The 14,124-nt window shown below is 40.1% G+C and overlaps 3 protein-coding genes across 10 annotated transcripts; 1 reads left to right on the top strand and 2 right to left on the bottom strand.

The window, feature by feature from the left end:
• Window positions 1–1,017: 1,017 nt before the first annotated feature.
• Window positions 1,018–5,146, bottom strand: trappc6bl (trafficking protein particle complex 6b-like). Of its 2 annotated transcripts, none has more exons than XM_010891984.4 (7): window positions 5,066–5,146; window positions 4,675–4,766; window positions 4,428–4,495; window positions 4,185–4,302; window positions 3,984–4,067; window positions 3,256–3,349; window positions 1,018–2,304 (listed from the first exon to the last, which is right to left on the bottom strand). In XM_010891984.4, the coding sequence occupies exons 2-7, from the start codon at window positions 4,762–4,764 to the stop codon at window positions 2,273–2,275; spliced, it is 486 nt and encodes a 161-aa protein (XP_010890286.1). In that variant the 5' UTR covers window positions 4,765–4,766; window positions 5,066–5,146; the 3' UTR covers window positions 1,018–2,272. The 2 variants fall into 2 exon arrangements, with proteins under 2 accessions (XP_010890286.1, XP_010890287.1); XM_010891985.4 differs by lacking the exon at window positions 5,066–5,146 and adding an exon at window positions 4,883–5,048.
• On the top strand, window positions 4,487–12,562 carry bloc1s3 (biogenesis of lysosomal organelles complex-1, subunit 3). Of its 3 annotated transcripts, none has more exons than XM_020049793.2 (2): window positions 4,487–4,506; window positions 11,354–12,562. In XM_020049793.2, the coding sequence occupies exon 2, from the start codon at window positions 11,367–11,369 to the stop codon at window positions 11,949–11,951; it is 585 nt and encodes a 194-aa protein (XP_019905352.2). In that variant the 5' UTR covers window positions 4,487–4,506; window positions 11,354–11,366; the 3' UTR covers window positions 11,952–12,562. The 3 variants fall into 3 exon arrangements, with proteins under 3 accessions (XP_019905352.2, XP_010890278.2, XP_010890279.2); XM_010891976.3 differs by lacking the exon at window positions 4,487–4,506 and adding an exon at window positions 11,123–11,210; XM_010891977.3 differs by lacking the exon at window positions 4,487–4,506 and adding an exon at window positions 11,181–11,225.
• On the bottom strand, window positions 6,420–10,009 carry si:ch211-116o3.5 (myb/SANT-like DNA-binding domain-containing protein). Of its 5 annotated transcripts, none has more exons than XM_010891980.3 (5): window positions 9,680–10,009; window positions 9,442–9,564; window positions 8,344–8,803; window positions 7,980–8,243; window positions 6,420–7,310 (listed from the first exon to the last, which is right to left on the bottom strand). In XM_010891980.3, the coding sequence occupies exons 3-5, from the start codon at window positions 8,753–8,755 to the stop codon at window positions 6,778–6,780; spliced, it is 1,209 nt and encodes a 402-aa protein (XP_010890282.1). In that variant the 5' UTR covers window positions 8,756–8,803; window positions 9,442–9,564; window positions 9,680–10,009; the 3' UTR covers window positions 6,420–6,777. The 5 variants fall into 5 exon arrangements, with proteins under 5 accessions (XP_010890282.1, XP_010890280.1, XP_010890284.1 ...); XM_010891978.3 differs by having other exon boundaries at window positions 9,697–10,009; XM_010891982.3 differs by having other exon boundaries at window positions 9,476–9,564; window positions 9,697–10,009.
• Window positions 12,563–14,124: the final 1,562 nt, after the last annotated feature.

The raw sequence follows: 14,124 nt of genomic DNA, 5'->3' as shown, positions 1-14,124 counted from the left end.
ATGCAGGGTATGGCAGCTGGCTCCCTGTCCAGTTTTAATCTACAAACGAATTGTTCCCAGAGAGCAATCAAACTCTGGAGACAGAGGTCATAATAGAGTTTGTGGAGGAGGAGCCGTATGCTGTCAGTGTCTTTTACTCTGATTGTCATGGGCCATTCATATGCTTTGCTCTTTTCTTTCAGTGCATCTTTCTTCCTTCTAATTATGCCAAGCAGCAGCCCCTATCGGGCTCAGTAAAGATGAACTTGGTGTGTATCACTGCTGAACATATGGGTGCTGTAAATATCATGCATAGGAACACTGACTGTTTATTAAACGTGGCTCAGACATCTGTTAGTTACAATCAGCTTTCTGTATGTAATATGATCTAATTTCACAAGACAATGTGCTACATCGCTCACAGAAGACTTTAAAATCATAAAGATGTCAAAAAGTGATGTTTATTTTCTAGATTTTTATTGTTTTGAAGACAATACACATACTCATAGCCCATAATCCTTGTAGTAAATATTGCATAGGTCTTTGAACTGGTTTTCCGAAAAACAAACAACAGAAATATATTCACTACAGGCACCATAACAGGCTTGGGGAAACGCACCCAAATATATAACTGAGAACTGCCTAAAAACACAAGTAATGAATAAGGAAATGAATAAGGAGCAGCGTAACTATGGAGAATGTTTACTTTACATACATTCAAACCAGACTGGACGTTTGAAGTCGGTCATAGTTAATTCACCGCTTTTAGAGCGGAGGAGCAGACAACCTAGTTCCAGCCTCTTTTTATGGTTTTAGAAAGGAGAAGTGAGACAGCTGGAGCTCTGGCTCTCAGCATTTACTTCTCCCCAAAGCAAAGTAAAAGTTCTCCACAAAGAGAGCCAGTGAATGACTTACCCCGGGCAGCCTTGCCCTACGTTCTCCTTTGTGTACCTAGTTGAAAGCAAGAGCATGGAGCATTTGTTTCTGCTCATCAAGGGAAAAATCGGCCTTTAAGTAAAGTTATGGCGCTGGTGTGGGTGATTTTTTAAAAATGTTTATTGAAACATGAAATAACTGTCAAACTTCATCTAGGTTGAAGGGAGGAGTGAATGTGTTGGTTTTAAAGGGTGTTGACATAAATTCCATTTAATCCTAGGAATGCATTTCCATTAAGAGCACGGCAGGACATTTCAATTTAAACTGAGACACCCGAACTACAATTAACTTTTGGAGGACTTGGTTGTATTGTCCAAATCAGACATCTTCAGGAAAGAAAATTCCAAGATGCTAAAATAGTCACATTTCCTTATCACATTACAAAGTACTACAGAGGCCAGTTGCTTTAAAGGGCATGTAAAACCAGGAAAGGTTTGAATGTTAATGCAAATGTATTTGTACTGGAAAATATTCTGCTTTATGTTAAACTGAATTAAACCAAAATCAAAAGAGAAATTACATCTGGGAATAACTCCACATATAAACCAACATCCCCATCTTTAAAAAAAAAAAATACAGGGTAATTGAAAATGTAAAGAGAATTTTTAAAAGAGAATGTTCTGCATTTGTTATCTTTGCTTTCAAAACAATACACTCTCTTGATTATTAAATGTTTAAGCCAAATGGATAAATCTTTCCTCGCTGTTATTGGAGCAACACATTATGTAGAACAGAGGTTCTATATGGCCTTTGAGTAGCACTCCTTTTGAAATGTTAAAAGCAGTGCTTGAGTGCGTGCGCATATAAAAGAATGCTGCTGAGAAGAGTCTAGCAGACACTACCCTCTACTGGCTGAAAGATATATTTATAGAAAACCAATATATTTGTTGCATCATTGCACAAATATAAACAGCCAACAAGTAGCCAGTGAAAAATGCATGGTTTAAGTAAGAAAACCATTTCAGAATAGAAACATTTATATTTGGTTTCTCTAAAAAACAAAGACGACATCTACTATATAACAGAGAGTGAAATATCTTCAGAGGTGTGACATTGAAGAATTGTAATTTCATATGCAAAGACAGGAAATTGAGTATACAAAATAATCATAAAAAATAGATGAATCAATATCTGTTGACGGCATTACGTTGTTTTTTAAGTATGTTATAAAACTTTAATAAGTGTTATACTTTACATGGTATTATTGCTTTGTTAAGGGAAAATAAATAAAAAATGTCAGATAAAAAATGATATCTAGTAAACCACCTTCAATGTGATTACATTAAAGGACTGGAAGGTTGACATTCACATTATCTTCTTGTCACAGACGAGTATAGTGTGAAGACAGATGTCCAAATCAAATCTTCTGAATCACTACTTGGAATTTACCTGTGTGGGACAAGACAAAGTGGAAAGATTACTAAGGGAGACCCAATATTACTGCATCATGTCACTACTAAAGTTAAAGGAATTAAGTGAAGAAACTTGAATACCCATCTACATATACAGTATCTCACGAAAGTGAGTACACCCCTCAAATTTCTGTAAACATTTGAGTAGATCTTTTCATGTGACAACACTGAAGAAATGACACTTTGCTACAATGTAAAGTAGTGCGTGTAAAGCTTGTATAACAGTGTAAATTTGCTGTCCCCTCAAAATAACACAACACACAGCCATTAATGTCTAAACCGCTGGCAACAACAAGAATTTTGCCCAATCCCTCCCAATTTAAATTCCATTCTGTCGAGCTCCCTGCTACCAAAATATACACCTCTAAGTGAAAATTTCTTCTTAAACAGAAGCCAAAGGAACAAAACAATAGAGGCTAGAGCCTCTGGTATTAGTGTTAACTGTACATATCAATTATTAAATCCCAAGTTACTGTGTGCTGTGTCCACACTATGCCATTGTTGCTCTGATATAGTTATGGCATGTTTACGTTACACTACATTTTCCGACACACATCAAACAAAAACTTGGCAGTTATTTTGTTGTGTAAACTTGCCGATCTCAAAAGCTTGAGGCGCCAACTCCCCAAGTAGCAAGGGTGAAGACAATTCTGTTGGAACACTATCAAATGACTATGCAGTTTGCGTGCATATCGCTCAGTTTTCCCACAAATGGAGCCCACAATCCTGCGCGGTACGTCTAAAACTTGCAAGTGTAAATTCAAACACAATGGAATTGATTATGTAAATGTAGTGACCCTGGAAACCGATTGCAAAAATCTCCCTACAACACTGGTGCAAATCAAATGGAAGTACTCCACACATACACAGCTTACAGGAGAAGTAATAGATTGGAATGTGATAAATGTTGAAGAGAATGGTCACTCACATGAGGGCATTGGGGAGACCTCGGCTGTCACCACGCAGTCCATTCCCAGGTTAGACAAAGCCCCTCTTACTAATCCACAGGAGTATGCCAGATACTATGGAGAAACATACCAGACAGTTACACCTAAAAATGTGTCCATGTTGAATCCCTGGAAGCTTATGTTTCATTCTATTTGGTAGAATATTCTAGAACCCACCAACACAACTCTAAACACTGAACCCAGTTACACTATATTTTTTTAATTGCAACCCTGTAATCAGGGACTTATTTTGACCAGGGACCCCGGACGGGTGCAATTAATGAGGTACCACAGAAAACCAGAAGGCCCCAGACCTCGTTGGGTAACAGTAGAATACCCCTGGTCTAGAATAACACTAAGCATATGCTAAACAAAAGAACAAACAGGGGGAGCCAGCATTTGTCCCATGTATAGCCATAAATAAACATGACTCAGTAATTTCTGTTCATTTAACTCAAGAGGATTGGTCTGGGGTTGCCTCGGCAGCTTTCTGGAGAAACTAGTCATCAGTCAATCTTCTCCATGTACCTGTTTGAATAACTGGCCAAAGCTGAATACAGCAACATGTTTTATCACTGACACTCAAAATACATTTTTGTTAAGTCACCTCACCAATTCCCTCCCTCCTGTGCACCATTAAAGTTGTTGTCACATTATCCCAATAAGACTCCTGCTGTAGAGTGATCAAGATGACACAATGGATGTTTACCTTCGGAGCTTCCTCAAGGTACTGCTTCCCACTGGATAATTGTGTCAGGAGTGAAAACTTATTGTCTTGCAAAACATAAGTCCCCTATGTAAAAAAAAAAAAGAAACAAACAAAGACCACAAATATTTGGGCAGAAAGCCAGGGACAGTGTGGTTAACAAACAGCCACGTGTTGGCCTATATTTTTCAAACTTGGCCACACCTGGTGGTTTGTCCTTAGGTTATCGATTTGCTTTCTGAAGACGTTTATCCAGAAGTCTTTACAGATGAATTTCATAATGTCCAAGTCGTCTTTGAAACTGGGCGAATCCTTTGTAAACCTAAAAAATATATTTTTTAATTGTTAGTTTATACATTAAGTACATCTACACGTTTCATTTGGGAAAGGGTAAAAACACGAAACTTATGTAGAACTGAAACACAGTGCCACACATCAATACAGTACCTTTCTATTAGCCCTTGTCCCACTCTGAAACCCATGCCTTCCAGGGCTGACACACAAGTGGCCCTATCCTGTAGAAAGTGTAAGTACAGCAGCTAGATATACTTTAAACAGATAACGCGTTTGCAATGTTACATACATATTACTTGCAGAAATTGATACAGCAACGTAATATTTTGATAAATAAACGTAAACAAATATTTACTGGGTACTGTGGCACATGACGTCAGATTAACCAAGCTATAGCTACCTTGTCCATTTCCCCTCTGGAAGCTTGCTCTTTGTAAATATGGGACACCATCTCCATGTGGAGAAATTCAAAGAGTACGTCGTCTGCCATGTCTGAAATACGAGAAGCGTCTTAATAAAAATAGCCAGCCAGCTGGGTGCCGTTCTCAAGCTGTTTAATACATACATACATAACATGCTAACAAGCTAATTTAAACTCGTAGAGATACCAGGGAGAATATTTGCTAGCCAACGTTAGCAGTTAGCTACCAGGGTCGATAGAGATATTGCTTGAAACTCCGGGAAATGCATTTTCAGAATTTAAATATCAGTTGAATTTGATATGTGTATGTGCAACCAGTGAGATAAAAATAACTGTCAATCAATTCAAATGTAATACATTTGCTAGCTACCTAATTTACGGCTTTGGTTAATTTCCTCACGATGTAAACAAAACGTTACTTCCTGAATACGGAAGCCGAGACAGCACAATAAATGAGAAATGTAGAGGGATTGGTTTACAGAAATGAAGGAACATAATGTTATTTTGGAAGTAAACTAGTTGAAATTGCAAAATGCATTTAAAGACATCTATTTATTTTGCAAAAATACTGAAACCAGACTTTCCATTAAATGTATTTATTCTTCAGTTTTAAAAATACAATAGTATGAATTATATTGTCACACATTCAGTCCATAGATAAAATTATCATCACGATTCAAGTATACCTCTTTCTATTGTACACATTTGGACTAGCTTTAATGATAAGGTGAATCAAATATATTACACAAGATAACTAAATATGTAGGGACTTGAATTGGCTGATTAAAAAGTAATTATTACAATTTCATTCGGAAGGATCAATTCTCTTTTTTTTATAGGCATACAGTATTTGTACAGCACAACATTTTTATTTAATTATACGTAGTATGCATACAGGTTCTTGATTATACCCTTTTTTCTAAAAATTAAATAGAACTCACAATTTTTTAAAATTTAAATCCACAGATATCCAACCTAAGATTTTGCATGAAAAGGGTGTTTTAAATTGCCAACTTGCATTACCGCCAAGAAAAGGTCATACAATTCCAAAATATAAATTGGGTGATCTAAAAATGCACAAACTTGTTGAATGAACGATTCTTATAAAATTGCAAATTGCCACTTCATCACTATATTGCACTTACACACTACAGTACCTCATCTTCAGTGAAGCTAAAGCAAATGGAAACATCTATTGGTTGACCTTAAAGCAGACATGTATCCATAACAATAGTTTGTAAACAGTTGTGCAAATGGAGTTCTACATGGTCCATGTTTAAAAGCAGTCTTCATTGTAGAAATGTTGTAAAACAAAAGAGGCAATTTTTAGGAAAGGGAACACATTTGGAAAGAGGGACAATTTGGATAAAGCATTCATTTCATGAGATTTCACTAAAATGTGCAAGTTAAATTGAATACCATTGTCATCTTGAACATGTGCTTTTTCGTTGTAAAGAAAGATCCTCTTAAACATTAATTTGAAAAAATAGCATATCTAAGTGAATGATTACTGTAAAATTGGATTCTCTCTTTCCAGACTAGATTAAGTTACCCTCAATACCATGCTTAGTAAAAATGATGTAGATAGTACTCTTTAAAATATCTGATTAAAACATCAGATTTTTCACTTCTGCAAATTAAAACATTTGGAAATGAAAAATAAAAATGAAGAGGGAAGTGAAAATGAAATACAAACTAACATTTAGTTATCATTTTTTTTTTTTCCTTTTTATTTTACAAGACATTCTGGAAAAGTTTCTTCAATTGTAAGTGTTCTTAAATGTTTTTGTCTATACTGTCCTCCGTCACAGCATGCCGCTTATCGCTTTCCACCAAGAATCTTGATCTTGTGGCAGAAGGCAGGAATTATGTGACTGGTAGCCTCTTGTGAATGCAGAGCTTACATTCCAACAGGCTGCATGCTCGGAGAGGACATTTGACCAGGGTTAGTCATTGTACCTACCTCGATTGTAACCCTACCCTAACCCTTAAAAAGCCTAACCTGCTCAAAGCAGGACAAAACAAAGTTCCACCGCCAAATGACTCTTCAAGAGCACTAATTTGCGTTGGCACTTGCTTAAGTCAGTTAAGCAGAATCCCCTTCTGTGCGCAAGAGGGAAGCTGCTCTGAGAGGGACTGTCTTTGACGTTCAGACACGCCAAGATCTGAGAGAGACTGTCTTTGACGTTCAGACACGCCATTGTCTGAGAGCTGAGGGTTGGATGTCTCACTTGTTGAGTTGCCATCCCGAGAGGGTGAACCTTTGTGGACCTCCAACAGGGAAACTGTCCAAGAGGGTGATGTAGGTTGTGAGGGCGAGGCCTTGCATGAGCATGGTTGGTGTGCCTGGGTCTGGACGTGTTCCACCCCCCTCAGAATTCGCACCAGGGAGTTGTGGACCTGCTGGCTGATAGGAGTGTCACTGTCGTCGGATTCAGTCTTGACACGACGGCCTGTGGAGAAGTTAGAGAGCTGCTCCAGGACCTCTATCTGCCGGTCCATCATACCCAGCATGCTGCAGTGGAAAGCCCTCTGCTCTGCAAGCTGCTCCCCTAACTGATGGTTCAGGATGGTGAGCTGCTGGAGGATCAAGGTGCTGGTGTCCTCACAGTTGCCTGTAGAGAAAATACCCATAGGACACACATATTTGTTTGAGGTCATTTCTGAAATATATCTTTTCCAATACTGTGATGGATAAAATTAAAAATATATGCATTACATATTAGTTACAAAAACACATTCATTACATAGAGCGTATACCCCCCCCAGACACTTTTATGTACACCTGCTTAACACAAATAGCAAATAAGTGTATAAAGCATACAGACAGGATCAAGAGGTGTAGCTGTTGTTCAACCAAACATTTGAATGGGGAAGACGTGACCTAAGTTACTTTGACCATGGTATGGTTATTGTTGCCTGACCAGACCTCTGAACGAACTGACCTCCTGGTATTTTCACACATTACGGCCTCCAAAGTTTACAGGGAATGGTGCAATAAACATTATTCAGTAGCCGTTCGATGAGCGAAATCAATATGTACGAGAAGGTCCGGAGAAGAATGGCCAGGTTTGTTTCTGCTGACAGGAAGTCCACAAATACTGAAATGACAACTCTTTACAAGAGTGGTGTGCAGAAGGGCATCTCCAAACGCACATTGCATTGAACCTTGAAGTGGCTGGATGCAAAAGGAGGACCAAACCCATTACAGATCGGTGGCCCAAATATAGTGAGCGGTAAGTGTAGGTGTACACTTTAAACACATCAGTTGTAAAAACACTCACCAGTTTGCTCTTCTGGACTGCAACTAGTGGGGTCACTAGGTCGCTCATCATCATGTAAGGATGGTTCTGAATGTGGCTCACTCTTCACTGAGTAAAGGTACTCTCCAGACAGACCCAAAGTCATGATCTCTTCGGACCGCAAGGTCCAGCCTTGAGTGCTGCCGTTGGCTTCTTCTGGGATGTCGTTAGTGTCCTCTCCTTCGCCACCTACAGCTTGAGTGAGACTGTCCTGCCAAGGGGCCACAGAGCAAGGCTGAGCAACATCTGGGAACAGACAAGTGGGCAGATCAGGCCAAAGCAAAGCACAAATGTACAAAACTGTATTTACTGTCAAGTGATCACTACGGATAAAAGAAAGCTGCACCATCAGCGTGATCCTCCAGGTCGGAAGGGGTCAACACCACCAAACTGTGTCCGTCCACACTGCCTTGCTCTGGGATCCCCACCCGAGCCCTCCTGGCCAGCATGCGGTCCAGCATACGGAAATAGCGGAACGACTCGATGGCGGACAGGCGCGCTGCAGGGCTACGGTATCCTGCTGTCTTAATCTTGCGGTACTTATGCTTGAGGCTTTTCCAGCGGTTACGGATCTGGTTGACGGTGAAGTGGATGTCTCGTTTGCCGAGGCTGTAGCGCAGGCGGCGGAAGTGCGAGTCGTTGCGCTGGCGCTTCTTATCCAGCTCGTGCACCAGGTCCAGCTGCTCTATGAGGGCCAGCATGGCAAAGGTGTCTGACTCTGTCCACCACTTGTTGGGCCTCCTCTCGCTGAGGTCCATGGTTTCTTCGTCCTCTCACTGGGTATACCTGCTCTGATAGCAGACCCCCTGGTTGGAGGTATTCAAAACCACATGGGAAAATATTTTACCATGATGTAGTATGTTAATGTCATGTATATTTATTTGAATGGTACTGTTGTCAAATGCTTGCTATTAAAATGGTTCACGACAATGCATAAAAAAATGGCAGACAAGCATACACACAATGTATATAACACACTTTCAACATCAACAAGCAGCCGATTGTATTCAAAACAGAGAACACCTGCTTTTTCACAGAAAAGCATTAACACCGAATTATGCCAGAATAATTTATGTTAGATGTGCATTTCACAGTTGCATATTGACATAAGCCACTCCATGTTTATTAGGCTACAATGTATACGCAAAAGTACACTGGCAGTTTCTTTTACAGTCACTTTGAAATTCACACGGCAGTAAATCACAATTTTCCCACGTCAGTTCCACTCAGAAGAGACATTAAGTATTTTGACGTTCATGCAGAAATACAGGAGGAGCATGCCATTTTCTGCACGAAAAAAAAAACGCTATGAATAACTAGCTAGCTAGCAATACAACCGCCGTTTCCTTTTTGTGCTGTTATTCACTAAGTGAAATATCGGTGATACACCGTGGAAATAAGACACCCCTATCACACACAGAGAGATCCATGTAAAACTACCTACCTAACTGGTCATCAACAGTCTGAACATTGTCTACCTAGTAACTAGCTTCCACTGGCTACTTCAGGTCTACTGCCACTGCTCACATTGCCCGCAGCTGGCTGCAGTGGCCATCATTGGCGAATGCTGATGAAGAATGTAAAAAAAAATAAAAAAAAATAATAATGTTTTACAGAACACTGCGGCCACTTCTTTGTGCACTGGTCAGATTTATTTTTAAACTGTCGTTCACAAGTATTACCATAAAATATCGCTTACTGTTACTGCTACAGATTGTACTTCATCCTTTCATCCCAAAATATTTTACGCAGCGTCCAAGCTTGCTGCGTCGGGAAAGCTTGCTTGCGTCGCGCGATCATATGATTGGGGCTTGTTGACATTCTCATTCTCACATGTAGTTCATCTAATTCCACTTTCATTGGACAATTATTGTACTGAAATTCACGACGGTTAGTCTTTGCGAGCACCGTCGCAGATTCGTGCATCTATGAATCATCTAACAATTCAGTGTAGATGGATTTAATAACACATCTAGTATGAAATAATATGATCATTTGATCACCGTCTTGCGAGCAACATTATTTTAAAAAAACTTCCGGTTCACGAAAATGTGTGACGTTTCAAAATAAAAGAGGTCAAAGTATTAGTTCAAAGCTGACAAATTAAATTGATTAATTGTTAATGTATCGCGTGTAACTCCACCCATACCACTGGCCTGAATGTAACTCAATGGATATGAAATATGTATGTGTTGCATGACCCTAATTAATATTTGTTCATAATTATTTCAAAGTCTTGTCAGCGACACTAAAAATGGGGCGTACGGACGGACTATTATTTATTTGTTTTGGTCCTGTCCAGCCCCCTTTCCCAATATTACTACCGTACATTAGGAGAGACCAATAAACCTCATTCTGTCGGTCGTCCATTCCTCCCTCCCGTTCCTTTTCCCGTCATAGCGTGTGTGGTCAGGCGTGTTAAGTCGCCTCTAACTGCGGAATGTCTGATTTGTCATATCCCCGTTCTGTTACACTACAAAAGACTGGGCATGCTTTTGTGTTTTTGTTGCCGAATTCATACAGAACGTGTGAAAACGAATGTGTTTGAGTTACATACGTCCCCTAGTTAGGTCCAAGACATTGACTGTTTAGCTGGGAAAGCTGGCCAGAAAAAAGCTATAGCTGAAAGATGCAAACGTTTTTCTTCCCTAACAAAGAAAAACAACAACATAAAAACGACATCATCTATTTCAGTCACATAACTAGAAAAGTGTTATCATGTCAGGTCTTGGGCTAATACAGTCCCATGGAAGTATGCAAGCAGCTCCAATAAGGCTCTGGCTCTAGGAGACTATTTGAAGCCGAAAGCCAGGGCCTCACCAGGACAAGAAGGATCAGCTTGGTTTCTGCACGAAGGGGAGAATCACAGACCCACAGGACAAACTAAGGAAACAAAACGCACCATGTTCATGTTTTATTCCAATAACGTTTTTTATTGTTCATTATTTATTGTTGTTATGGAAATAGCTATATCCTAAAACGCTGTAATTATTGTGGACTGTATACTTTTAGATTCATTTTTACTAGAGATCTCCCACTGGCTCAGCTGACATGGCTTGTTGAGCCAGGCATGGCTTGTTGAGCCTGTGTTTTTATATATAAAACCACAGATCTTTATTTTGAAGGATTCTGAAACACGGAAGCAGACGAATTAATGTGCTTTTTCACCCACTTCCGGGATCTCATGTGATTGTTGTTTTCTGTGCTGTGACGGTATGTTACATTTTCGTATGTATTTTTCTTATACCAGCTTTGCTTATAGTAGCATTTTGTGCGTTGTTTACGTGTTGATTAGTAAAGCTAACACGCCAAAATGTTCAAGTGTATTCTCAAAATATATGTCACGTTTTTCGTAGGTTGTGCGGTGGAATGGCAAGTGACAAATACCAGATAGTGGTCCAAGGAGAGGCGTCAGAGACCGACTCAGATGATGAGGTATACATCACCTCCCTGACTCCCCATTCACCAGCTGGAGGGCAAAAGGTACAAGGAGAAGCGTCCGAGACTGACAGTGAGGGGGAGGTTGAGAAATCACGGGAATCGGTCATTACAGCAAGCTCTGAAAACCCACATATATTGCGCAAGGATTTGCCTCCTTTGATTGTAATCCGAGATAACCCTGACATTCATTCAGTGGTAGAGAGGGTAGTGTCTAGACCTGAGCACAGTAGTCTGTACTACAACACCTTACTACAGCAGAAATTACAGGAGAGTAATGCACGTCTCTGCACAGATGTTTCCCAGACAGTCAAACAGGTTTATGGTAATGCAAGCAAAGAGATCCGCTTGGCCACCACCCATCTGAACAGCTCCCAGAACGGTATAATCAATGCTTCCCACAGCATCCGACTGATCCTTGAGGACCTTAAGTCTGTCTCAGAGAAAATGGATATTATCACCAGTTGTTACCTGCTCCCTGACATCAACATTACAAGCCCGGTTCCTGGACAATGATTCCCCTTTGTGTCATGACATTCCATGGGTTCTTTATTTTGATGTATGCTACAAAATGGACTATAATATATTATTTGTAATAGGCACTGGCATTCATTTAATAAATTATGTATGAAATTAACAATATTCTGCTCCCTGTTAATATGAAAAAAATCACATTACTTTTTGCTGGGGTCATACAAGATGCTCGCTGGTGTCAGATTCTAGCATTTGGCTGTTCTATTGTATGTTGCCATATGACATGCACCAAACCCTGTCGGCTTAGCGCACAGCCCACGGTTATGGTGTCAGCAAAGCACTGTAAGTGATGGAATCGCTTTGGTAATTGTTTCATATATATGGGTCATGGCTTTTCTGGTTCTGGAGGGCCAGCAGCAATTCTGGGTTGATACATATCAATATTGGTTGAGAGAATACAACATGTGCAAACCTGTTGTCAAGGCATGGGTGGCTACTTTGAAGAATCTACAATATGAAATGTATGTTGATCTGTTTAACACTTTTTTTTGGTTGCTTCCTAATTCCATGTGTGTAATTTCATAGTTTTCTTGTCTTCACTATTATTCTATAATGTAGAGAATTGTTAAACTAAATAAATATCTTTGAATAAGTAGGTGTGTCCAAACATGTCTGGTACTGTAAGTTAATTGTAGGTGTACTGTTGAATGCATGTTGTAATTATTTGTCTCGCTTCGTTGTTACGTGCTGGCCTAGTAATAAAACGTTGATAAAGGTAGTTAAGACAATTCTAGTCTCCTTAGCATTGAGGAATATGCTGTTCTTTTAAATGAGTACTCAACAGTCACCAGTGTGGCTTCCATCCTTAATAACAGCTCCCTCATGTAGGCTATACAAATGCTATTATATGTGGTTTAGCAGAATGAACAAGTCATGGGTTTCTCATTCCATCTTCAGATTTCGCAGCTTTTTTATTCATATGACCCGGAAATTTAGTGGACGGCTGTTCTAGTCGCATACTATTCTTGGGATGGTGTCTTAATGTCGCTCTGGGTGCCTATCGTTTTAGAAATCCATAAATGGCAAGTAAAAAAAATACAGTGGTATACAAGTATTTGATACACTGCCGATATTGCAGGTTGTCCCACTTACAAAGCATGTAGAAGTCTGTCATTTTTATCATAGGTACTCTTCAACTGTGAGTGAGGGAATCTAAAACAAAAAACCAGAAAATCACATTGTATGATTAAGTAATTTTATTGCATGACATATGTATTTGATACATCAGAAAAGCAGAACTTAATATTTGGTACAAAAACCTTTGTCTGAAATTACAGAGTTTCCTGTAGTTCGTGACCAGGTTTGCACACACTGCAGCAGGGATTTTGGCCCACTCCTCCATATAGACCTTCTCCAGATCCTTAATGTTTCGGGGCTGTCGCTGGGCAATACAGACTTTCAGCTCCCTGAAATTGGGTTCAGTTCTGGAGACTGGCTAGGCCACTCCAGGACCTTGAGATGCTTCTTACAGAGCCACTCCTTAGTTGCCCTGGCTGTGTGTTTCGGGTCGTTGTCATGCTGGAAGACCCAGCCACGACCCATCTTCAATGCTCTTACTGATGGAAGGAGGTTGTTGGACAAGATCTCGCGATACATGGCCCCATCCATCCTCCCCTCAATACGGTGCAGTCGTCCTGTCCCCTTTGCAGAAAAGCATCCCCAAAGAATGATGTTTCCACCTCCATGCTTCACGGTTGGGATAGTGTTCTTGGGGTTGTACTCATCCTTCTTCTTCCTCCAAACATGGCGAGTGGAGTTTAGACCAAAAAGCTCTATTTTTGTCTCATCAGACCACATGACCTTCTCCCATTCCTCCTCTGGATCATCCAAAAGGTCATTGGCAAACTTCAGACGAGCGCTGGCTTGAGCAGGGGGACCTTGTGTGCACTGCAGGATTTTAATCCATTACGGCGTAGTGTGTTACTAGTGGTTTTCTTTGAGACTGTGTTCCCAGTTGTCTTCAGGTCATTGACCAGGTCCTGCCGTGTAGTTCTGGGCTGATCCCTCACCTTCCTCATGATCATTGATGCCCCACGAGATGAGATCTTGCATGGAGCCCCAGACCGAGGGAGATTGACCGTCATCTTGAACCTCTTCCATTTTCTAACAATTGCGCCAACAGTTGTTGCCTTCTCACCAAGCTGCTTGCCTATTG

This window comes from Esox lucius, chromosome 1 (assembly GCF_011004845.1).
Source record: "Esox lucius isolate fEsoLuc1 chromosome 1, fEsoLuc1.pri, whole genome shotgun sequence".
Taxonomy (NCBI): Eukaryota; Metazoa; Chordata; class Actinopteri; order Esociformes; family Esocidae; genus Esox; species Esox lucius.
This window is presented reverse-complemented; position numbering and strand designations above follow the sequence as displayed.

Bases quoted from the DNA above. Each gene is read 5' to 3' on its own strand.
- trappc6bl (XM_010891984.4), bottom strand. From the start codon at position 4,764: ATGGCAGACGACGTACTCTTTGAATTTCTCCACATGGAGATGGTGTCC. The intron at 4,068-4,184 runs GTGTGGCCAAGT...TTTTTTACATAG, and splicing joins ACCTAAGGACAAACCACCAG to GGGACTTATGTTTTGCAAGA. The intron at 2,305-3,255 runs GTGAGTGACCAT...TGTCCCACACAG, and splicing joins GGTCTCCCCAATGCCCTCAT to GTAAATTCCAAGTAGTGATT.
- si:ch211-116o3.5 (XM_010891980.3), bottom strand. From the start codon at position 8,755: ATGGACCTCAGCGAGAGGAGGCCCAACAAGTGGTGGACAGAGTCAGAC. The intron at 8,244-8,343 runs GTGCAGCTTTCT...GTCTGTTCCCAG, and splicing joins CCTGGAGGATCACGCTGATG to ATGTTGCTCAGCCTTGCTCT. The intron at 7,311-7,979 runs GTGAGTGTTTTT...TTTTCTCTACAG, and splicing joins CAGTCCAGAAGAGCAAACTG to GCAACTGTGAGGACACCAGC.
- bloc1s3 (XM_020049793.2), top strand. From the start codon at position 11,367: ATGGCAAGTGACAAATACCAGATAGTGGTCCAAGGAGAGGCGTCAGAG.